General features: G+C 35.6%; 1 protein-coding gene across 1 annotated transcript in view; it reads left to right on the top strand.

Annotated features, from left to right (window-relative positions):
* The window catches only part of LOC118746547 (MATH and LRR domain-containing protein PFE0570w-like), a 32,587-nt gene extending 8,137 nt beyond the window's left edge, over nt 1–24,450 (top strand). Inside the window, exons 2-4 of the mRNA XM_036480392.1 lie at nt 18,766–19,036; nt 22,995–23,709; nt 23,985–24,450. Of these exons, the coding sequence (XP_036336285.1) occupies nt 18,766–19,036; nt 22,995–23,709; nt 23,985–24,134 (1,136 nt within the window). The 3' untranslated portion in view covers nt 24,135–24,450. The remainder of the gene's footprint in view (nt 1–18,765; nt 19,037–22,994; nt 23,710–23,984) is intronic.
* The last annotated feature ends 399 nt before the right edge of the window (nt 24,451–24,849 follow it).

Genomic DNA, 24,849 nt, shown 5'->3' with positions numbered 1-24,849 from the left:
AGATATCCCGTCTGCTGCGCCATTAGATCTATGTAATGGCTGAAGATTCAAAAAGATATTTAAAACATCATTTGTCGTTGTCCGCATTGCTCCGCTAATACAGCGCACTCTAATCCTCTGTACATTGCTAAGTAGATTAAGATTAGAGGCCTTGCCCAAGGCAGATCAACATACTAAAATTCCGTAAACGAGAATCGGTCTGACCACCGCTGTATAAATTCAGTGGCATACACTCGGGATAAACCCCCATTTCTAACCCATGGCTCTCTTGCACGAATATAGGGCCACAAACGCCTTTTCACAACGCTGAACTTTGTTCTGCTTCCAGCTCAGTTTTCTGTAGAAAATGACGCCCAGGAATTTTGCTTTATTATTATAGCTTCAGAGTAGCAAGTTAAGTTCAGGTGGAGTCAGTAGCGGTCACTTGTATCTTCTTGTAAAGAGAACAAGTTCCAATTTCCAGGAATTGACGCAGAGACAACAACGCGTGGACCATAGGGATACATTTCGTAGTGCCCTATGCATCAAGACGCACAGAGTTTGCGAAAATTTGCCCCAATGCGAGGCGGCTACGTCATCCTCATTAACGACAACCTTGGCACTTCCCGATTTCATCCCTCGAAAGAGAGAGTTTATGGTTAATTTCAAAGGGAATGGTGAGAGCACGCGACCCTGCGGTGTCCTAGTGTCTCATATCTTGAAACCGAGTTCTCAACAACGTTTGCCGTGATCACCCTGCACAAGGGCATCTGTCTTATAAACTCCATCAGAGAATCGTCCTCCTACAGTTCCCTCAAGGCCTGTGTTATTGCCTCTGAATTTATGTTGTTAGAAGTTCCCCCAATGTCTAGTAAGGCTACAAGACAATAGTCCTTGTTACTGAAGGACTTTTCGATTAACCTGGCCAGCTGCCCTTCGGATAAGCACGTTGATTGTTAGACAGTAGCCAACTGTCAATAGTGAATGCCAATTCACAAAGGTCTCAAGCGTCGCAGCCAGTTGCGCGGGTACAATGCCATCCGGCCCGCCGCTTTTCAGGGCTTCAAGCTTTGAATCGCCCAAGTAATCCTCTCCTTGTAACATGTACGCTTACTACCCCACACGAAGGAGCGTGTCGAGAGCCCCCTGTATTTGAAATCTCTAGGAAATGCGTGTACAGGAGCAGTTCTACTGTTTCCGTTCCTGCTGTGGGCCAGGAATGGTTTTGTTTCTGCATAAACCCGGTCAAGTTCGTAGATCTCGACAGAATTTTTCTCAATCTGGCAGTTTCGAAAGTATCCTCGTTGCTACTACCGAAGTCCCTCCAGCAAGATCTCTTTGCTTCCTGCAAAGCCTTCCGGTTCGCATGCAAAAACTGCTTACATCTTTGCCTCTTACATTCGAGGCTCAGCCTTCTTGCCTTAGTAGTGCTGGGCTTACTAGGTGCTTGATATGGAGCTTTCTTTCCAAAGTGTATTCCTTAGGTTCTTTCGAACTTGCGGTGCAGTTAGAGAAAAGTCTATAATTGTCTTAATCCCGGGTACATATGTACCACCAGCGACCATTAAACCGTTGTATCTGTTTCACTAAATAAGTTACCAACTTGTAAACATAAAATTTCGGGTCTAGGAAAACAAGGTAATTTTGCGTCCGATAACCATCTCCCTTTTTGAAGTCGGTTAAAAGTTTGAAGGAAAAGTAGAGAAAAGAATAAAACAAAATTCAATAAATAAATTAATTTATGTTTAAAGTATTAATTGCGGTATTTGAAATCACACCACAACTGAATTTTTTAATAAAGCCCTCTAATATGAGTATTTATTTAAAAAAAGACTTAATGAAATTCAATGAATTGGCCTAGAGCGCTATCTAGCGCAAAGCTAATAATAAACGAACTTAAAAAATGAGTCCTCGTTTAAAAAAACCCTTATATAAGTATTTTATAAGAATATTTTTCAATAACTTAACCTAATTAAACAATAAATTGTGTGCAAGGATATCTTCCTTATTTGAGATAAACTCGAAAAATTTCGTTAACGTAGTATTACTGACATCCAAAACGATCATTTGCTTTTGATTTTATCGCATACCGAACCACCAAGTTTGATTTTGTCGCATATTGTTATTCTACTTGACACAAAAATGCAGGATGTCGAAAATCTCGAAATCGGACTAAAAATATGCCCAAATTTCATAAACCGATAAATTTCAGAAATGCTTAAACTTCATTTAAGGATGCTTATTTACTCAAAATTGATACTCACAACAATCCCTTGAAAAGAAATAACATTATTATATAATTTTACATCGATGTTATCTTTTTTCATTTGAACAATAATGGAGTTCGATGTTTTGAAATGAATGTTTCTTAAGTTTTCTGGTGAGTGCGACAAGTTGACAACTTTGCGTATAATTAATGTGAGCAACCGTACTTCTTTCCGAAGTACACTACTTCTTTTTTCGCTCTTATACTTCGTACTTCGAAGTACAGTCAAATGTACTTCTTTCCGATATCTTGTACTTCAGGAGGAAGATTCTGTAACCAGTTAGCGACAACTTTCGGATCGCAATCGCACTTCTTGACGCATGATATAAATGTTTTTGCGTCAAAAAATTCGATAGCGATTCGAAAATTGTCGCTAACTGGTTACAGAATCCAGGTCCTGTACTTCCCCGATCTTCTGGACGATCGTCACATGGCCTGGACGATAAATTCGTTCAAACCATTAAAGTCGCTGTGGACCGATGGCATCATACCTGCGCAGCTGCAAAGGTCTCTGAAGGTGTCGAGCAATGGGTTCGATGCTATTTATGCGAACTGCGTGAGGACCGGGTACATCCCCCAAGGCTTGGAGGGTAGTCAGTGTTGCGTTCATCCCGAAGGCCGGAAAAGGCTCTCACGTTTCCCCTAGGGATTTTTGGACTATCAGTCTCTTCGTTTTTGTTAAGAACGATAGAGAGACTGATAGACCTGTACATACGAAACGCGACTCCTCGTGACTGTGCTTTAAGAGCACAATATGCTTATTGCAAGAAAACGTCGGTGAATACCGCCCTGCACACATTGGTAAAGTGATCAGAGGAAGCCTTCACGCATGAAGATTATGCAGTACCGAGGGGGCCTTCAACAATGTCACTCCCGAGGAAATAGTAGGTCATAATCTGGGGGTAGAAACCAACCTAATTAGCTTACATTGTGACAGAACTGTCGCGGCGGAGTGGGGAAGCATTTGCACTTAGTGCAGAGTCAAAGGGAGTACTCCAAAAGGTGGTGTTCTCTCTCCACTGCTCTGGATTGCGGTTATAAACGACCATCTAGAGCAGAGGTGGGCACTCACACTATCACACACATGCGCTTGTGTGCGAAGCAGCGAAGTTTTGCTCAACAGCCAGTGCTCGGACTCAACCACATTTGTGCAATAGATAACACTACATTTCTACTACTTCTACCACCAACTATTCGAATAATACACACATAAAATGTTTCGGGAGGAATGGGAAATACATTTTTTGTTGCATACAAAACATGGATGGGTGTGCGCAATGCGTGATCTGCTATCGCGTTATAAGTCGCAATGTTATGTCTTGTTTAAAAAGACATTACAAACTGTGTCATAGTCATTTTGAAAAGGTGAAAAAGGGCGATCGAGCACTGAAGCTTTTAGAATTAAAAGCAGCGTTCTTTATTAAATTTATGCTTGGTGAAAGTAATATATATCAACATGAAAATTATCAATGTCTATCAGAAAATGATAGATCATTCCTAAAAAAAAGCATCTTATTCTGTCGCTTTGGTTTTTTATTTAGAATTTCTAGAAAAGTTTTAGATATGCAGTTTTATATCCCATTAAAATTTAGTAGCTCAAAGTGCAAATTTCGAGCGCTAAGAAATCGCTTTGATTTTTAATGATTGCCAATTTCTTTTATATTGAAGAAAATGCCTAGCACCGTCTGCAAAAAAAAGATAAACATTAAATAAAGAAAAAATATATATAGCCAAAACTGGTCAAAATGTCACTTAACTCAGCTGACCATAAGTGCATATAACATATTTATAAATTTATTTATTTGAATCTACCACATTGTTTTGGAATGTACAACAATTTTTCATGCTTATTTACCACTAAGAAAACTTCGCGTCCGAACACTCTCAACAACAACTGATTTGATTTGCTTTGCCGAAATACCAGCGAAGCATCAGTCAATCGTCAATTATCGTAAGACGCGCGAAGGCGATGTTAGTATACATGTGTCGACGTCGCAGCAAGCAGCGTTTTGAAGCCCAATTACATGTGTTTGGAAAATTTTTTGATTTACCCGCCTCTGATCTAGAGGAACGGAAACAGTGGGCTGTCGGGTGATCGCCTATGTAGATGATATGGAACTTTTGGTTATGGGACGATTTCTATACACCGTTTTTGGTCTGGCTCAAGGTTACCTGAACCAGGTAACTAGGTGGGTGATCAACGGCGGCTGTCGTAGAAGCCTAACATTGAGCAAAGGGTAGGAGAGATGTCGGTTGCCTTGTACGTTTGTACAATTAATTCATTAGCTCTAGGAAATCAGATTTAAGCCTATATTGTTTCAAGGAGCCCTTGTCTGAATTGTCGCAGCACGAACTACTATTAGGCTTAAGGAAACTGGATCCTTATGTGACATAAAAAATGAAAAGAAGACGTTTCTCAGCTGCAGAAAATGTTTTTATAAGGCACTTTAAAATACGTTACCTCTCAAGGGCTAGTGATGAGGGTTTTGAGAGGCTATTGTGCGATTGGTATTCATGCGGTGAGACTAGGAATTTCGACTGATCCTTTTGTATCAGCTTTCAAGACGAAGATGAAGTGGAATCATCTCCACACCTTCTTTTAGACTGACCAACCTTCGCCAGACTAAGATGGAAGCATTTTGGCTCGCACTTCTGAACAAACACTGAGCTCTCAGGCATCGAAATTAGCCGCATTCGAAATTTCGCAATCGGCTCGCGACGTTAACTTAACGCAACCAAACCTGTACTTCTTCGAGCTATGAAATAGTTGGTCACATTACGTATAATCCTTTCACAAAGAAAGCTAAATTGTTCATCTAAATACTCACTGCTTACTAAGAATCACAAAATTTATAGTACTGTTTTAGTGGACACTGATTTTTCATGCTAAATTTGACCGGAGGTGTTAAAATTACATCTTCGACTTAGACTAAAGAAGCTAAAACTTTTCTTTCACTTCACACTTTGTAACCTGTTCACCCAAATTAACGTACACCTAGAAATTTAATTAAGAGCAAAATTTGGTGGCATGCAAAGAAGTTTCTTATATAACTCTGAAACAAGTCTCTACACTGCCAGCATTAAATTAAAGTTTTACTTAAGTTCATTAAATCGCTCTGTTTCTGCGGTAGTAAATTTATACATACGCACTTACCCTTTACAAAAATGAAAAACAAACGGAATTTGCATGCCAATTGAGATTCATTAGGTTTAGAGCTTAGATAACTTTTAATCAGCAGCTGATTTTTATCACGTGGCAAAACTTTGCATAAGAGTAGTCAATCACTATGCTAAAAGGTAAATGTTTGATAATGAATTTTGCTAATTAAAAAACTTGAAACACCTTGGCCATTTGAAGTTTGTTAGCCATGTAATGTCAGTGTTTTAGAAATGTCGATCTCACTCGAAAATTGTGTGAACTTGCAATAAGGTTAATTGTGAAAAGAAGTTTCCTATTTAATCTTTAGCCTTTGCGAAGGAGAGGAGATTACTTTGCAAACTGGTTTAATGAAAAATGTTTAACAACATTTACAAGCAACATCTTTGTTGCTCTAAATTTAGATTATTAAAAATTCTTTGCAAAAAGTTTCCAGTAAGTTGCCAAAGTACCTACGCTGACGACGTTGAAGTGATTCAAATTAAAATTAGGAAAACTTGCGCTTTCGCTGATTGTTTGCGTTTGTTTATTGCGCTAATTGTAGGGACACTAAAATGTACAGCTTATTAAAGCTACAAAGTTTTTAAACATTTTTATTTTTCCTTCCTGTTGCAATGCTGATTTTATAGAAAAATGCCACTGGAGATGGATGAAAAAGGGCAATTAAAAAGTTTCGACTCAACAGCCAGTGAAGGCAAAATACCAAGTGTTTGTGCGCAAAAATGTGTACAGTAGATGCGTTTGATTTTAAGGACTAACCTTTCGTAAAGCAGAAATATGCAACGTATTAGGTAAACGAAGAAATATGCAAGACATTTTGTAATTATTAGATGCAATAGGGTTCTTTTTTTTAATAAAACGTAATTTATTTTCTTGTATTCAAAATCTGAAGAGTTATGCATTTGATTATACTAGAACAAGCTAATAATAACTGTTATTCTCAAAGCGGTGGAGTACTTTCATGTAAGGAGGCGCTAATAGAGGACCGTTTTTATAAGCGAAGTGCTTGAGAACAGTGTTGCCACTTTACCAGAATTGTGGTATATCTACAACATTTTCGGTCATTCTTCACTTCTACCACAACTGCCATATATTTGAATAATCTACCATAATTTCACTTAAATAAGATTATTAACCTAATTAGCCAAAATTTTGCTTTCATAAAAGTTGAACAGCAAATTTTCTCTTCAATATAAATTCAAAAGTCACGAATAGTGGGTTAGTTGAAGGGCTGAAGGTGCTGCCAAGCACTTCAAAATTTCTATTGCGTACATGAAGGATAAGCTGCATTTACATGAGGCGATACAACAGCGCCTGAGAAATCGCCTGTGAGGCATTTCTATAAAAGTTGAGCGAGTGCAGTGAAGTTTTCAGGGTGTTTAAATTTTCATAAAAATTTTGGTATTATTGTTTATGGTGATTTCGTTTCTTCCAAAAAATGTTGCCCTTCCACGGTGCAAAATGTGTTTGATGTTACATTCAACCCTGTTAAAGGGCATTTATTTGCCCTTGTTAGACAAGGACAATCACCACGCACCATCTCCGCTGACAAAGCTTCAAAGGGCAGAGAATATTTCTTTTTTGACTTACAAGAAGTGTGACATTTTGCGGAACGAACACGCAATTTTCACACCGTTTGCCTTTGTTTTTGAATCGAATGCGAAAAGAGAAACGGCTGATTAAAGAGCGAAATTTTTTGTTGGAAACGAAAACAACATCATATATCTTTTGTATTATTTATTAATTTTTCGTACGATTACATTTATTTCCACTTATTTCCACAAGTATTATTGCGCTATATGCCAGGTTATCAGTAACTTCTTACGCAAAATTCATTTCATTAAACGAATTAAACTAAACATATTCAAACGTTTCCTCCTTTTACTAAATACTATAGTACAATAATTATTATCGTTTTAACTTAAAACTTTTAAGCACAAATACATATCGCTGGTCCTGTGCAATAACGGCACAATTGAAAATTGAAAAAATAAAAACTGTTACTGCTGTTAGGTTCCTTGTCTAATCCATTTCCAACCCTTACTAAAGTAAGCAGTAAGGATTGCATGTGGTGTTAGTTTGGCTCCCTAGGGATTTTTAGGTTGATGACTTGACATGTTTTCTTTGTATAAATTTCTAAAATATAAAAATTGAATTTTTCCTATGTATACAAAATTTTTTAAAATCGGGTTTTTTTTGTTCCTTCTTGGCATAGATTTGTATTTTAATTTTTAGAGACTTTGGTGACATGAAGGTTTTTCCCGAAGAATAAATCTCTGGAAATTTTTAATCTCCTTTCACGACCTTAGAAACTTGCATTTTGAGGGGTATTTTAAATTATGGGTCAAAACGACCCTTCCAGACGGTATCTAATGGGTTAAAATAATCTACGAAAATATTTCCCATGAAAATTTACTATATGAGTATTAACCTTTAATTTTGCTCAGATATTTATTTTAGCCATTTTTTCCACTTTTTTGAAAACTACTTAGGCCATGGCATGAAAACTTTAGTCGGCTATTAGACTGAAGTGACAACACTGTAACCGTGGCATATGAGTTATCTATGAACATCAACATTTACAGGGCAATTCTAGTTAAGATAGTTCAAAGCCTAAAAGCTCAGTTAGTCTAGATTTAATTTTCGGAACTTAACTTACCAACCCAACCTGTTATGTATATGAGAAACTGTGTTGGCGGTTAGTTAAAACTTAACTTACCGTAAGAAACTTAACAACCTGTTAGTGTTAAATTCTTAACTTACTGCCTTACGGAAATTGAGAGCGGTGAGAGAATCAGGCTTGTCAGATTTTCGTTTTTGTATTTCTTAAAAATAAGTGAACGCTATAATTTTTTATTGCATGATTTTTTCGTATGTAGCATTATAAGCGGCGAATTGTCACCCAGCTGCAAAAGAAAACACAAAAACAAAATATGTTCGCATCTGGCTTAAGTTAACGTGTTGAGTAATCTTTCACTATTTCTTGAGGTAAGTTAAGTTAAGTCTTGACTAACTGAGCTTTAACCACTCATCTCTAAGGCACGGTGCACATTAGAGCGATACGACCCGCGATACCATATGCGGTGTCATAGAAAACCATGTCGCTCGGCCGATACGCAAGCAATACACATATGTCACCGCAGTGTCTCTGTAGTGCAAATGAGCACAGTTTTCATCGCATCCTACCAAATCCTACGTGCACAGAAAGTCAATGTCGCTTTCATATAGTATCGCTTATCGTATCGCTCTAATGTGCACCGTGCCCAACAGATCTTTCAAGTGTGGTTAGAGGTGCGTACTAACACTCCGTGTAACCTGGGTTTGCTCTCTGATCCGGGAAACATCTAAATTAGAAAAAGTTTTTTCTAACAGCGGTCGGCCTTAACCAGGCAATGCTAAACCTCTGAGTAAAATCCAATTGCCGTTCGAGGGGGCGTAAAACTGGAGGTCCCGCCCCTTCTTGGTAACAACATCAAGACGCACAGCTCACATTGGAAGAGAAGCTCGGCCAAACACTTAGTAAAAGTGTAAGGACCAAATTTTATTACTATAAGGATGTTTAGTACTCAAAACAATTTTTCAACGATATATTACAGTTTGATAGAGTCACAAATTAAAAAGATAAGAACAAATTTCGATCTTGGTCGTTCTTAGGACTCGCCAAAAACAACGATTTGCGAAAATATGAAAAACTACTAACGTATAAACATATGCATAATTTAGCAGGTCTAAAAGAAAACGACGTGTCGTCATTAAGCATCGACTATATTGAATTGACAATACGTCGATAATCGTATGGTCGATTTCATGTTTTCCCAAGTTGTGCCTAGATATTACGCCCGTAACCATCTCTGGTCTTCACATTTTGGTTACAAATTCTAGAGTCTCAAAAATACTTTCCTACTAGCCCCATCCATTTATACGCTACACCAAAATATTGAAAAAGGACTTCCAACTCCGTTTAAATAAAAATTAAATTTCTCTGCTTTCGTTTTTCGTTGACCTCAACGAAATTTGCGGTACATAATAAGTACAGATATGTTTTCGTGCACGCAAAAATGACATTAATTTAACATTTAAGTAACTCGCAAAATAATTCACTTAATTGAGTGAACATGCACATATTTGCACACATAAACAAATTCGTAATTATGCTAAAAGTTTCGGAGCTTACCACTTGGCCACCACGGACACACAGCTTGCTCACTTCACTGCTTCAACGGCATTTCGCCGCGTTTTACTGGACCAGCTCTTAATTTTGGTCATTATTTTTTGAGGGGAAAAGCTAAACACTCTAACAATTTAATATAACTAGAATGAAAAGAACATAAACAGTATGAGTGGTTTCAACATTTGATGGGTGCTTAGGTGTTTAAAGTGAGAAGACCTACCAAATGCTGCGATTTTTAGTCATATTGTGCATACAAAAGTATTTACAGCTTGGCGACGAATAACTGTTACCCAGGGTCCTTTATAGATCTTGCGGAAAAAGTCTTTTCTGTTAATTTTCCACAGATTTAACTTTAGTCGTATTAATTAGTTTTAAACTTTTAATCCTTATTTACATTTGCCAGCAGTGTAAACTTTGAGGGAAAAGTTCATTTGGCACGCAGGTCTTCGTCAGTTAATTTATTCCATATCTTCTGTAACCATAGTATAATTTTCTCCATTTTGAGTCCCTTATACTACCCCTTTTGTCGAACATAAGGCCTCATACTAAAAAATCGAATAGACTCGGAACTGGTGGCTAGGACGGCCATTCATTCGACCAACCCTATACGGTATTATTAATATGAAATATTTTTTTTGGTACGAGGTTGTAATAATTTTATTTGTTTAAATTCTTGCAAGGTTCTATAGTTTTTAATTGTGACTTAAAAACAAGGAGTCCTAGGCATTAGTTCTGCATTACATAACACTGGACATTCTAAAATTTTTGAAAGTTTCTAGGTATTATGCGAATCACTGCGCTCCACTAAAAAAGCTCCAACCTGCTCTTTCTCTACACACATTCCCACACGGGTTGACTGGATGGGGTGAGGTGGCTGCGGGGTCTTCTGCTATGTGATCTGTAGCCTCTAGACTTCCGTAAGGTGTTTCAGGCAGAATTGGCTGACATCAAAGAAGCACTAGAACACTTTTCAAATTTAGTTTGAAGACAAACGGGAATGCCTGAACTATCTCTAAAATCGTTGTATATGGCTAGCAGGATATAGGGAAATTACGAAAAACTCCATCGCTTACGAATTGGCAGAAAAGGGCGTCAACACAGGGGACGCCCCGACCATCTGTACACTGAGGGAAATAATGCATAGTGAAAATGAATTTTTTTATATTTGATTATCATTGAAAAATGTTCCTATTTGGAAATAATAAACCCCAGCATTCAGAGCGGTGACAACACACACATAAATAGATAGTACATGTTTATCCATACAAATCGCGTGCTGTGGTGTTGATGTAAATTCCACATTTGAAAGCACATTTACTTACATATATGTCTGGCTGTAGATGAGTGTGCAAAGATGCTTGCCACAACCCTGCAGTGAAAAGCCAAACCAGTCAGTAAAGATACCAGTTCATTAACTAGAATGTGCTAAAGCGATGGCCTACCAGTTCGACAATTTTGAAGAACTTAAGCGTTCAGCGACATCTGCCTTTGGATTGCCAAAACCAAACATAAACGCAATTAATTGCTTTTCTTATAAATGTCGGATGTGGGGTCGCGTGAAGACGGACGGTTCTAGTGGTGAGATCGCAGGTTCGAGTTCGCTTGGAGGTGGTTAAGACTTTTAAAATTAATTCAATGTTAGTCAGTATAATTATGTATTTCACTTTAAATATAAATAATAAATTTGAAAATCTGATTTCATTGCAGAAAAAACAAGCTATGGGAAGAAATACTTGTGCCATAAAACAAGATATTAATAAAAATATTTTGTTATTAAATTTAAAAACACAAGAAAACCCTAAATACAAAAATGTATTAAAAAACAATAAAAAACGTCTCCCTGCGCCAGAGATTAAACCGCCGACCTCAGTAATACCACGCCAGTGCCCTACTCTGTCGGCCATTGCGGCTGTTGGAGCGCCACGAGCAAAATGGCATACTTATGCTTTTCACGGGGAATGAATTTGCAAACGATCTAATCAATTGACATCTCGTAGGATATTGCCATGTTAAAAATACCAGTCTTTAACATTGAAAAGGGATGGAAAGTGAACTAGTTGGAATGAAAAGCTAACCGGTAATATTCTAGTTCGCAACTGGTAGTTTTCCCTGCAGAGAATTTGTTGATAGAAAAAATCACTCCTTTCGAAACCGGTAGTCGATGAACTTCACTGAATGGAAATATAAAAATATTCTTTGAATCCATTCTTCCAAAGTTTAATTTTAATTGACCTTTCGAAACCTTTATTAACCATCGAAAAAAACCTTTGTGTTACCCGAACTAGCACAGATTCCAGATACGCTCATTTGATCATGCACAAAGGCCTTAGAAGCTTGCTTTATCTTATGCCTAACTATGGTTTGGAATTTGACTCGTCTTCGTCTTTTCTACTTCAATTGTAGAGTAGTTGTAGTTATACAATGTCGTAATAATGGGCATATCATAGTCGCCAGAGAACTCAATGGTTTTAAGTCATAAATAAATGCAATATAAACAGAGGCGGAGGCGTATGAGTAATTTTTTGCTTATAAGAAAAATCAACAAAAACTAATAAAAGGATATTATTACATACTATAAATCTTAACAATACCTGGATTACACTGGCATACACAAAGATGTGTTAGCTCAAAACAAGTATTATAATTTGGAACCCTTGAAAATCTCCTGTAAACACAAGATCATGCCTTCACAAAATTATGTTTATACCAAACTTAGATATGTACTATGCAAAAGATTAGAGCTAATTATTTTTGTAGGTTATTTACTTGTAATAACTCCATTTGCGCTAGCTATGAGTTTGACTTGCGCTTAGCTATCAGCTGTGTACATTGTACTTAGTATATGTATGTATATACTTATGTACATACATACATGTAACTAAAGTGCTTCGCTAGCTCACGCTAAATAAACGCATTTAAACAGGTACGTAGCTGGATAAAGTTTCAGCTCTTGTATTTAGTTGATTGCAGCCATACAGCATGCTTTTAATAGTTCGCTAAATTGTTCGGGCAAAATTATTTCATTGCGCTAACATGCATAATGGGAAAACATATTAGCAGTATATATGTATAATATTATGGAAAATAGCTGACGGAAATTCTAAGTATTGCATAATACCTATCATGTGGCTTTGTATTTGTGTGGCTTATCTGTTTCTGTCGGAGGAAAATTTTGTTTTTTAAGCAAAACAAGTGCTTAAGGAGCACAAAATATATCTGTGTTCGTATGGAAAAGTAGCTTATGTCGAAAGGCTGGCTTTAGTATAATGCGGCATTCCCTTTATTCTTTAAACGACAAAGAGTTTTTTGATGAGACTTAATAAGAATATTGACTTGCTAGTATCGGAGCTATTTCTTGCACGTTTATTTGCGAAAAGTTCTTAAACGGCTCACCACCAATGAGTCATTCGCAATCATATGCTGCGAATGCCGATTTATACTAAAGCCAGCCTTTCGACATAAGCTACTTTTCCATACGAACACAGACATATTTCTTAGAAATAAATTAAATGTTAAGAAAAGCCTCGAAATTCATATGAAAATCGATACCTGTTATATTTGGTAGCGCAAAATGCTATTCGATTTTGGTATTTCGAACACAACGAAAGTGATTTTTGAAACAATGCTTTTTTTGTAATTGTACATTGGGCCTATTTTCTTTTAACATATTTACTTTGTTTGTAACGAAACATGGAAGCTTGTATTTATCACCTACCTTTTACCTCATGCTTTTACTGCAAAAATGTTAACTATTAAGAATTTTCATGTATGAAAAAAAGCTGATTATTTTGCCTCTTATAGGAGCTAACACAAAGAAGAGAACAATTTTTCTATCTTTAAAGATAGCATTTAATAATTATTTTATGGTTATTATTATTTTCGCTCAGAAATAATAACGCTGGTTTACAGCAAAAATGTTCCACGGATGCCATTTTCTAATTCCTATATAGAATTGCTCGCTGATTCCGAAAATCTAGCTAATTTTTTATTTAATGGATAAGTTTTCGAGATATTTTCAATTTACCGTTATTCAGCTTAAAACAAACATTAGTTCCATTGGCGGTAAACCATATATCCATCACTTTCCGATAGGACTTATAATTTCTGACCAACTAGTTAATCATTCCACTTTTTTTATTTGCTAATAAAAAAATTAAAAACAAAACAAACTTTAACAGAAGAAAAATCAAAAAATAACAGGTTCTGTGACAAATTTTTGCCGCCAAGCTAAAGCCTGTTCTGTTACAAAAAAATCAAATTACTATTGAAGGAAAGAGAGGGATAAATAAAGAATGAGCAGGAAGGAAAGTTACACATACGCCACGTACACCTGTGTACACACTTTTCTGCTCATATTTCATACAAAAAATCTTTGCGCATTTTCATTTGACCACTCATTATTTCTTATTTATCCATCGATTTTCTTTAGAAGTAACTTGATTTTTTTGTAACAAAACAGGCTTTAGCTTAGCGGCAAAAATTTGGCACAGAACCTGTTATTTTTTAATTTTTCTTCTGTTAAAGTATGATTTTTTTTAAATATTTTCATTAAAAAATAAAAAAAAAAACTGGAATGATTAATTAATTTGTCAGAAACTGTAAGTCTTATCGGGAAGTGATGTACATTAGCGTGGGCTGAAAATCCGCTTTTTTAGAATTTTGATTGGTAATAGCAAAAATATGGTTCACTATGCTCTATCAAGTAATTTTTAGCAAAAAACAACCGACTTAAAAATATATATATATATCTATATATTTCATGATCCAATGATCGGATCTATACCAAATTAGTATGGGACCACCTCTGAGACACTACCTTTCCGTTGCAAAAAGAATTATTCACATCGGTTGACGTGGTGCAAAGTTATGCGGTAACATACATACCAAAAAAAAAAAATATATATATTCCGACCAACTGATAACCTCCTCCTTTTTCGGAAGTCGGTTAAAAACAATCTGTGTGGAATATGACAATTTTTGGTCAATATCTTAGGCTCGCCCAAGTCCATCAAAGTTCAATATGGCCAAAAATTAAAAATTAATAAATAAATTAAGTAATACATTTTTTTACTAAAATTGCAATAATCTTCCCCATTAGTCCCACATAATTAGGTATATGGACCTTTTTTGTAGAGAATCGAAGTTAGCTAAGAAAAATTTTTTTTTAGTACTTGAACTTTGATGGACTTGGGCGAGCTTAGGATATTGACCAAAAACTTTCACATTTCACACAGATATTTTTTAGAGCATAATGAACCATATTTTTGCTATTACCAATTAAAACTCTAAAAAAGCGGAGCCTGGAGAACAAAACGAAACTAAAATTTTTGATCCAGTGTAATTACACTGTAGGAAATTTTTTTTATTTTTTTTTCATTTGAATTAAAGCACGTTCTTTTACGAAAAAATTCATGCTACTAACGAAAAAATCGATGGAAAAATAAAAAAGTTGCGAATGGCCAAATGAATATGGGTAATGATTCTTTTTTTTTATGAAATATGAGCAGCAAGTAATATTACTCATACGCTGCATCGTACATGGGCGCACAGGTACAAACTCGTACATGGCGAGTGAGTAATATTTTCTATTACTTTGTATATACCGATACATAAAGCGCTTTAACCCACTTCACCGTGGCTCAAAACGTATGCATAAACCAAATTTCAATACTCTCAGAAATTCAAAAGTGTATTGACTCGAATTTGTTTTCAAATCGGTTTTTTAATTCTCACATCGGTTAGAAAACAGGTATAAACGCATCATTCATTTGACGCGAAGTGAAAAAAGGCTGACTTTCTTTAAACATCCCCTTTTAAATTTGAATTATTATTATATTAAATTTGAATTATTGTTCGCTTCCATTTCGGTCAACCGCGCAAGTTAGTTATTAAAGAAATGTCGTATAAAAACAGCACATTTGGTTTACTTTTGAATACGGCTTCATCGTGCGAAATAAAGACCGAGGTATAAATACTTGAAAGAAATATGTGTTGAGTCAAATCAGCTTTTTGTTAATACGGTTCTTGCGTAGGTATAAACAAGGTATATTTAAAGTTTGAACTTTTTTTCATTCGTAGTGCAAACTTAAAAAAAAAATATCTTGGAAAGCTCAAAATTAAGTTGACTTGTCTCGACGTTTTTTTTGTCATTTTAGCATTCCTACTGTGTTATTATTGAGTTTTGTTTTTCCACTTAAAAATAATAATTATGTATAAAATTTAAAGGGCCATACAGACGCAACCAAAATAAAATGCCAATATTAACCCCCTACTGCATTCAAAGCCAATATGGTGTTACTACCAGGGACGTGAACCAGTTTTGAACCGGAAAATCGCTTTTTTTCTATTTATTAACTGAACCATTAACCGAACCGAAATTTTCCACAAATGTTTGATCCGAACCGAAAACCGAACCACTTTCCATAAAAGTTTAAAGGTTCGTTTCAACCAATTTGAATAGATAAATGTACCCACTGTTTTCTTTTTGTTAAACATGGTAATACCTACCATGTTTATTTGCCATGTGTCAATATCAAATGTAAAGACAACCCATCTCATTTGACAGACACTTGACCTTTAACCTTGCGCGTTATTTTTTATACCCGAGCGCACTTGTGCACAAGGGTATTATAACTTTGTTCACATAACGGTTGTTTGTAACAGGTAAAACGAATCGAGATAGATATAGACAAATGTATACATAAGTAACCAGAATGAAAAGAGAAATCGATTAAGCGGTGACTGTCTGTCCGTCCGGCGGTCCGCCTGTGCACACGATAACTCGAGTAAAAATTGAGATATCTTAAAGAAACTTTGTACGTGCACTTCTTTCGGACGTAGGACGGATGGTGTTGAAAATGGACAGGTGTCGGACAATAACCACGCCTACCTCCCATATAACGGTAATTTGGAGAAATACGAAATCTTCGATAAATCAGTAAATAATAAGGCTAATTTATTCAAAATTGAATTCGGAAAGTTAGATAATTTTTTAGATCAATCTACTCAAAACTTCCTCAAATCGAAAAACTTATAATCTGACCGACGTGCTGGTAAAAGAAGTTCAAATATTTTGTAATGGAGGAGATAGGGGTCATTATCTTCAAATGGATTATGTCTACCTTTTGATAGTTCAGCCTAAAAGTGTTAATGCCGAAATATGTTTTTCATCAGTAGGTTTTGTACGTAAAAACTGCAGGCCAAGCTTAGAAGACTCCGCTTTGAATGCTTTGCTGCTCTTATGAAAACATTTTAAGTGCAATAATAACAACACCGGCAAAAAAGGGGGTGTGTGTTTTTAACCAGACCCAACTACCAACATGTATTTCGACCCGCTGAATCCGATTCTGAGATCCGTTGACTCATACACCCTCAAAATTGCTGGTAAATTGCGAAAAAAATGGCAAAAAATTCTCCATTCGCCATTTCTTTATATGTTTCTCTTTATGTTTAGAGAAATTGTTTTTGTATATTTTTGTTTTATGTTTTTTTTATTAATCGTCACTTTCAAAAGTACGTGGTATTTACATTATTATTTGTGATGTACACGTTCCTCAATCACATGGTTTTTTAAATACAATTAAAAAAATGTTTTACTTTAAAATTTGTCTGATTTAATAAATATCGCTAGCGTAGAGTGCAAAGTTGCTAAGTCCCAATTTAAAAATTGTACAGGAGAGGAAATAACTTCGTATAGCCATTTTCTTCAAATATTTCGCAAAATTTTGAATACAACATTTTGCCTGTTTAAAGCAAAGCAAAACTATATACGAATCGGAGGGATTCGATATTTACATATATGTAATACTTCTATATTGATAGTAAGCTAACATCTCAATGTGTAAGCATTCCGAAATCAAAGCGAGACAGTCTAGTACTGTTTTTGTCAATGTATTGTGTACTTGAGTGCCGGTTTTGTAAATGTGTCGTGTACATGTTTATTTATAAACCTTTACCCTTTTCGAAACGATGCAATTTTAATTTATCTAGCATCCTATATCAAAATATGATTTTTCATTAAAAGTGAAGTTAGCAACTTTTCACTCTAAGCTAGCGATATATGAGTTTTACAATCAGTTTATCGTAAATTTTAAATAGTTTTATTTAATGGTATGTTTAAATGCTTTCAGATATTGAGTTTTTACTCATATTCATAAAATTTATGACTCAATTTGAATCCCGGGATAAATCCCGGGATCCCGGGATTACCTAAAAAATATCCTGAAATCCCGGGATCCCAATTTTCCCGATATTTTGGCATCCCTAATTGAAATGGCTCACAAGATTTCAACGTTCTAGATATCAAAATTAAGCTATTGTAAAACAACTTCTCATATCTGAGCAATCAGCTATATGAGAGCTATAAGTTGTAGTCATAGTTTTCTAAGTTTACCTCTTATAACTGGTTGGTACATAGCTCAAAAAATTTCATATTTTTGGCTTCTAAATAATGGAGTTCTTATATCCCAAAAAGTATATCTGAATAATCTGGTATACGGGTGATACCGTTAAGAAAACTTATCTTAATGATTTTCTCAAGTTCCCTCATATCGGAACAATCAGTTATATGGGAGCTATGTACCTGTATGTGATATTGATCCTTTCTTAGCTATTTTAAACATTTATTTATGGACTAACCTTTAAGTTTACAGAATGAAGCAGATTTGAAAAAAAGTCAAAACAATTAATTCAATTGCTTATACTTTTTCAAATCCATATCGATTTTAACAATTATAACATATTTGTATTAAATCTGACAAAAAATACAAACTATTATTACTAATATGTATGTAACTCTATCTAACTTGTTTTTAATTCCATCTACGAAACATAATATTTATAAATATTAACCACCGCTTTAATAACACAACAGACGCTTAAGTACATAATTTTGGCTATTTATTGCATAATTAATAAGCAGTTCAAAAGCTAAGTTACTTCTCTTGATTAGTGGTTTCCTAAGCGCTTTTGAATCAATACTAAAACGGTAAAATTAGGCTGCTTACGGCTATTAACAGCAGACAGCTGTTAGATTTGTTTGCGTAGTAATATTGATTTATAAACGAAAATTACCAGCAATTACGTTATAATATCAAAATTTGTTTACATAAAATACTAATTTATATACATATGTAGTTGCTAAGAACATACAAAACCACATGCCGTATAAATACGCTAATATTCACTAATAAGCCTATAAACTCATCAATATGTATCTAGGAAACCTGAAGAACAACATTATCGAAATGACGAACGACGCCTTCCAGGAGCGACACAATCAATTCATCGATTCGATATTCTCGCGCATCAATCGGATTGTGGCCAACAATTACGATCCCTTTGTAGTGCGCTTGCATGCCAGATCGGCGACCAAGAAAGTGACAACAGCAGGCAGCACAGCGGGAGGGCATACGACCGGGTCAACAAAAGCCAAACCAGCAAAATCGGCAACAAAAACTAAATTGTAAGTACTTGGGAGGGTAACATTTTGAGTTAAACAGCTTAATTGAATTACCACAGGTGTGCGATTATTGTGCAGGTGTGTCTATGTGTGCATAATTTGTATGATACCTGTAGGTATTCAGCACGATTCATTGTGAGTGTCCGTGGAATCCAAGTCGCTTTTCGAGAGTCTAGTCGCATTGAAAATTGCATAGCATTGCTTAAAATTTCCATTCGACTAGTGTATTAAAACGGGGAAACATGGCAGCACTGGATTGTTTTCGACGAATTTTCTCGTCTACTTATTTCTGCACGACAGTAGCAAATGCCAGTGTTGTCGAGTAGTGCAATTTAGTCTTATTCACGACTTGTGCAATGAGAGCCAATTGAACGAAAAAGGATCAGTCCAGCGCCTTAGACTTGGCATTGAGCCTGTGTCGGAGCCACAGCCGCCAAACTTAAACGTAGAATACGTGATATTATTATAATCACATTCAAGTTAAAAACGGTACATGAAATGTTCGTTTTGATTACATTGAATGTAGAATTAATAAGTCAATATGAATTGCAAAATATTAATAATTAGCAATAGAGAAGCAGATCCACATCAACTTCAATCATATGTACCATCAGCTTATACTTCGATTCAGTTTTATTTCCTTTCATACTGCAGAAATTTGTATTGCTTTTTATATTAGCCTAGGTCCACGTATTAAAATTTTTCTTCGTGTTTGTGCTCGTCTTCCATTATCTTCTTCTTCGGATTTTTGCATAAGTTAACTAAGGCTTCTGAAACAGCTGGCAACCCTCATAAATACAGTTCAGAAATAAAGTCTTTTTAAGCCCATTTCAGTTTATGCACATATTTTTGATAATTGCTTTAACTTATTAAATAATTTTAGTTTACCTTTTTAACAGGTGGCAACCCTCTTTAATATTCTAAATATTCAAACTAAGGAGATCTTACCACCTTCGTTTAACGTCATATTTTAATAACTCATTTAACTTATTTAGTAATTTCAAATAAATTTTTGGACAGGTGGCAACCCTCTTCCAACACTTTAAAAATATTATTTATGTTTAAACTAAAGACTTGCTAACATTCTCTCGTTTGACATCCAAATTTTGACATTTCATATAACTTTTGGGAAAGTTAACTGAATTCGACATTTGAAGCAGGTGGCAACCCACTTCAAAATACTTTCAAACTGCTACTTTCTGAGCCACCTTTCGTTTGGCACCCACATGTTGGAACATTTGTTTCCTATTTAATTTATTTAATTCAAATTTAATTTGATTTTCTGAACAGGTAGCAACCCTCCTAAAGTTAAATTAAGAAAGAAAGATTTTCAAAACCATTTCCATTGATGCCAGATATGTATTACTTCATTTTTTTTAGATAATTAATACATAATTTTTTAAAAGGTGTCAACTTTCTTCAAAAAAGTAAACCCTCATTGCATATCAGCAGTCCAAGCCTTTTAATTTGGCACCTCATTTAGGAAAATCGAGCAAGCAGCGCGGCTGTTATGGCATTGCTTATTAAATAATTTGAATACAATTGTTCTACAGCTGGCAACTCTGTTCGAAAAACTAAAACCAGTTTGCACATCTACAGGCCAAGCGCTTTAATTTGACACCCCATATTTGAAAATCGAGCGAACGGTGCAGATCTTCCATGTTGAACAAAAAATGCCTTCGCGATTATATAAGTATATAGATATGTTTGACCGTTAGGGCGGGTCGAAAATTTAATTTTTCTCAAATCCCTTGGTAATAGCGAAAATATATTGTATCATGAAGTCAACAACAAGCCTGCAAAATATTAGTCTTTGATTTTAATTGTAAGACCCACAGCACACTAGTCGAAAGAGATCAATTCTTGTTAAAAATTCTGGGTTCAGCAAGAAGGTTTGGTACATATTATTAGATAATGAATCCGTTAACGCAAAAGATAAAATCAAATATCATTTCTCGCAGCCCTTTAGCTTAACGTTACGGGCACAGATTCAACCGATTCCTATAAAACCTACAAATCCTTAAGTGCCTGGAACAGACTTAGTGCAATTTACAAATAAAGATAATATAAATTTTTCTGTGTTTTATGTTTTAATAAATGTGACAAAAATGTATGCTGTTAAGTCGAAAAGGGAAAATATATGCCAACTATGTGTTGATGGATTGTTTTTCATTTGGAGCAAGCGCAATATTTAATTCGGTCTATTCTAAAATACTACAATATAAATTTTGGTCGCGACTTGTGACAAAAGTTTTTGAAAACAAACAAAAAACTATAAAATATTCAGAAAAAACCTTCCATTTCGTGAAAGAAAATGATTTTGTGAAGGAGTTGGCGAACAGAAAGCCTCTGACTACAAACCAATAATCCGGAATTTTTTACAGTACTAAAAAAATACAGAATTATGGTCCACAATAAATTTGTATCCAGAGTTTTAATACCCAGAATATTTTCTCTGCATCGTTTAGTCTTTAAAAGGTTTGACCCAACAGAATTTAGATGCTCTTTTAATATTTGTTCCAGAATTTTGGTCCAAAGGAATTTGGGAATCCAAAATTTCGGAGCTCTCACATGTTATGTAAATTTTGTTCATTTATAACAAAGCCTTTCCCTTTACAAAAACATTAAGCTACTGACGAAGAAAAGCGATGGATATTTATAAAACATGTGAATGGTCAAATGAAATATGAGCAGGAAAGAATATTACCCATACGCCATGTACGAGTATTTTATTTAACAAATTTTTTGAACTTTGAATTTTTTCATTTACAATCCAAACTTAAAATGAAAATATCTTGGAAAAATTAGCTATTCTAGAAAAAGGGTATACAGATCCGAAGTATACGGCCCAAAATTAAGTTTCGGCGGTTTTTTGTTTTATTTTAGCGTCCCTGCAGTGCAGTTTATTAATTCATTTCACTTATGAGGTCCTGCGGAACCTAAGTCCAAGTGCGCCCCAGTTTGGAGCGAACACTTGCAAGATAATTTGATGATTTTACTTTTATGACTTAAAACCATGCAGAGGTGGCAAACGAACTTTGCCATTGGCCACAGTGCCTATCCACCATTTTTGGACCAATAAATATTTTTTTTTTATATAAATACATACATGCAAACATACCGTTCTCCCCTCTCACTGAGTTATTCATGGTCCTTCGAGCCGGATATTTGCGGCTATGTCACATTCAGTAGACGACCAAATCGTCTAGGGGGGCCGGTATGTTTAGGCGCGTCTGCTAACACCAGGCGCCTAAATAAATGCTATGTACTGCTGCATGTGCAAAAATTTCCTTTATGCAATTTAGGAAATTTTTGCACATGCACTTCTCAACTGCCATGTAATTGAACTTTCTTAAGTTCCAATTAGATGGCACTTCAAAGTATGCTCTGCATGCTGATGCATCCTCCGGACACTGCTTCCGGAGCATTTTGCGAACTCTGCATGACTTACAACCATGCAGAGGTGGCAAACGAACTTTGCACTGTGGCCAATGGCCTACCCACCATTTTTGAACCAATAAATATTTTTTTTTATATAAATACATACATGCAAACATACCGGTCTCCCCTCTCACTGAGTTATTCAATAGTAAAGCCCACCACTTTTTTTCATTAAAAATAATCAAGCCAGAAAGTTTCACATTTTTTTAAACGCCTAAATTAAATTTATATGCGCTTTAAAAACAAGCTTTGTTTTGAAAAAATTTATTTAAAGGGATAAGGGCAGAAAAATGTCAAAACCTATATAAGAAAAAGGCACTAAATGCTATCTCTCTTATTTTACCTGCAGGGTTATCAGAGCTCGGAAATGAGTGTTCTTCTTTTGTACCAATGTATCAGCAAAGAAGGTGCATGTTTATTTGAAGTGGCTTGTAAAGATCTCTGTCAGAATTAAAATTAAATTTCAACTTGATTGCGTTCACTCCCTCTATTTTAATCCTCTCTCTCTCTTTCTTCACAGAAAAAATACTAAATCAGAGCCACGCTCTCTGGATGAAGAGCCACGCCGCATGGAAATGAGTGATGCCAAGACCCAAAGCAAATTACAGGAACAACTGCAACAGTTACAATTACAACAGGAGCAAAGCATCAAAGCAGTGGCTGCTGAAAAAATGTCGACTGTCGGTGATGCTAAATTACCGGCAAATACCGGCGACGCCCTCAACACGGCCGCCAATTCACCGGAAATGCGCACCGTATTAAATGGGGACGCTAATAGGGCTGAGAGTCAAAAGAAAACTTCAAACAAAGCGCACAAGACACATACCAAAAAAAATCATTCCACTACCAGCAATGCCCACAACAACAACAACAACAGCGCAGGTTCAAAACTAAAACAGAACACGAAAAGTAGCGGCAATAACAACAACGTCGCAATTGGCAAGGAAGTTGAAAAGCTGCAAAAAGCTGAAGGCAGCCTCTCTGGGCTGGCTTCATTGAAGCGTGTCGGCAATGTGAAAGTGGTCGCCGATCCGGAAGGCTCCAACTCAACCATAAAGGCCAAATTCACTTTGGGCCCATTGACTTTGCGCGTGGAAAAGTCATTCAAACGCGGTAGCGTGCATAGTGTGAAAAGCGCTACAGCGCGTACAAACGAGATGATTGGGCGCATCAAATTTAGTGTTGTCAACGATCGCGCCACATTGATGTCCATTAAGGTGCAGCAGCCGAAACAGGTTAGTTGGGTGAGCAAATGTTGAAAAAATATGTGAAAAAGATGGCCGATTGTCGACATTTTTGTTTTATTCAGCATTTTTGAATTCAAATCCCTTAAATATTCATAGTTAGATGTGTATGTATGTAGGTGCATATGGCAGTTATAAACTACCAGCACGTTTCTGTCTACAACCCGTTTTTCACAATTTCATTTTTACATTCAATATTGGATATTATTTATGCTACGCACAATTTATTAAATCTCCTTTACCTTTCCCTCTCGTCGTTTTGACAGGTGGAGGTCGAGAGCAAGGACAATCATGACCGCACACGTGAATTTGTCTGGCGGCGCACACCGAAAATTGCTAAACTAGTTAATGAGAAATTGAAATTAGCTGCGGAATCGCTGTTTACAACCCAAGGTGTTGAAGTGGTGAGGCTGTAAAACTTCGCCGCAAACTGCTTATTTAGTTAAATTTATATATACAAGAATTTTATGCATATGCGTGTTTTGGTGGAATGTGTAAGGACCGATGTCCATAAAATAAATTAATGGATTTTAATTGCAAAAACCTGACCATAATGACAAATATTTGCAAAAGAGATTTCACGCAGATGTATTAGTATTTACCTAAATTAGTTTTATAAAATATTTAATTACAAAAAGGTGTTTACTTATCCATTCGTATTTACTTTTAATTGCTTCGACAGGTCAGAATGCTACAAAAACTATTTTATTTATTTATTTAGGGTAAATTAACTATTAGCTATTTATTTATTCGCTATTTATTTTATTGTACTTTATGTATTGAAATATTTCAATAAAAAATTGCCTCGTGGCGAAGGAAATTACTTAATATAAAACTGTTTGTATACTTTATCAAAATAAATTGGTATTAACCCTGTAATGCCTAGGCGACACTGAAGTGTAATCAGCATTCAACTTCCAAGCCATCCAAGTTTAGTAATAATATTTTGGCGCTTGCACTTTTGCTAAGTATTTGGCCGATCATCTCCTGTAATTTGTTACATAAATGGAGCGGCCTACAGTTTTACGCTGCCTTCAAATGTCAAATGGATTTTACATGAACCTTTTTCATAGCACAAATATACTCAGAGGTTTGCCGCTGCTCGAAAAACGTTTTCCTAATTTAGATGTT

Source organism: Rhagoletis pomonella, unplaced genomic scaffold, assembly GCF_013731165.1.
Source record: "Rhagoletis pomonella isolate Grant_MI unplaced genomic scaffold, Rhpom_1.0 Rhpom_scaffold_00010, whole genome shotgun sequence".
Lineage (NCBI taxonomy): Eukaryota > Metazoa > Arthropoda > Insecta > Diptera > Tephritidae > Rhagoletis > Rhagoletis pomonella.
This window is presented reverse-complemented; position numbering and strand designations above follow the sequence as displayed.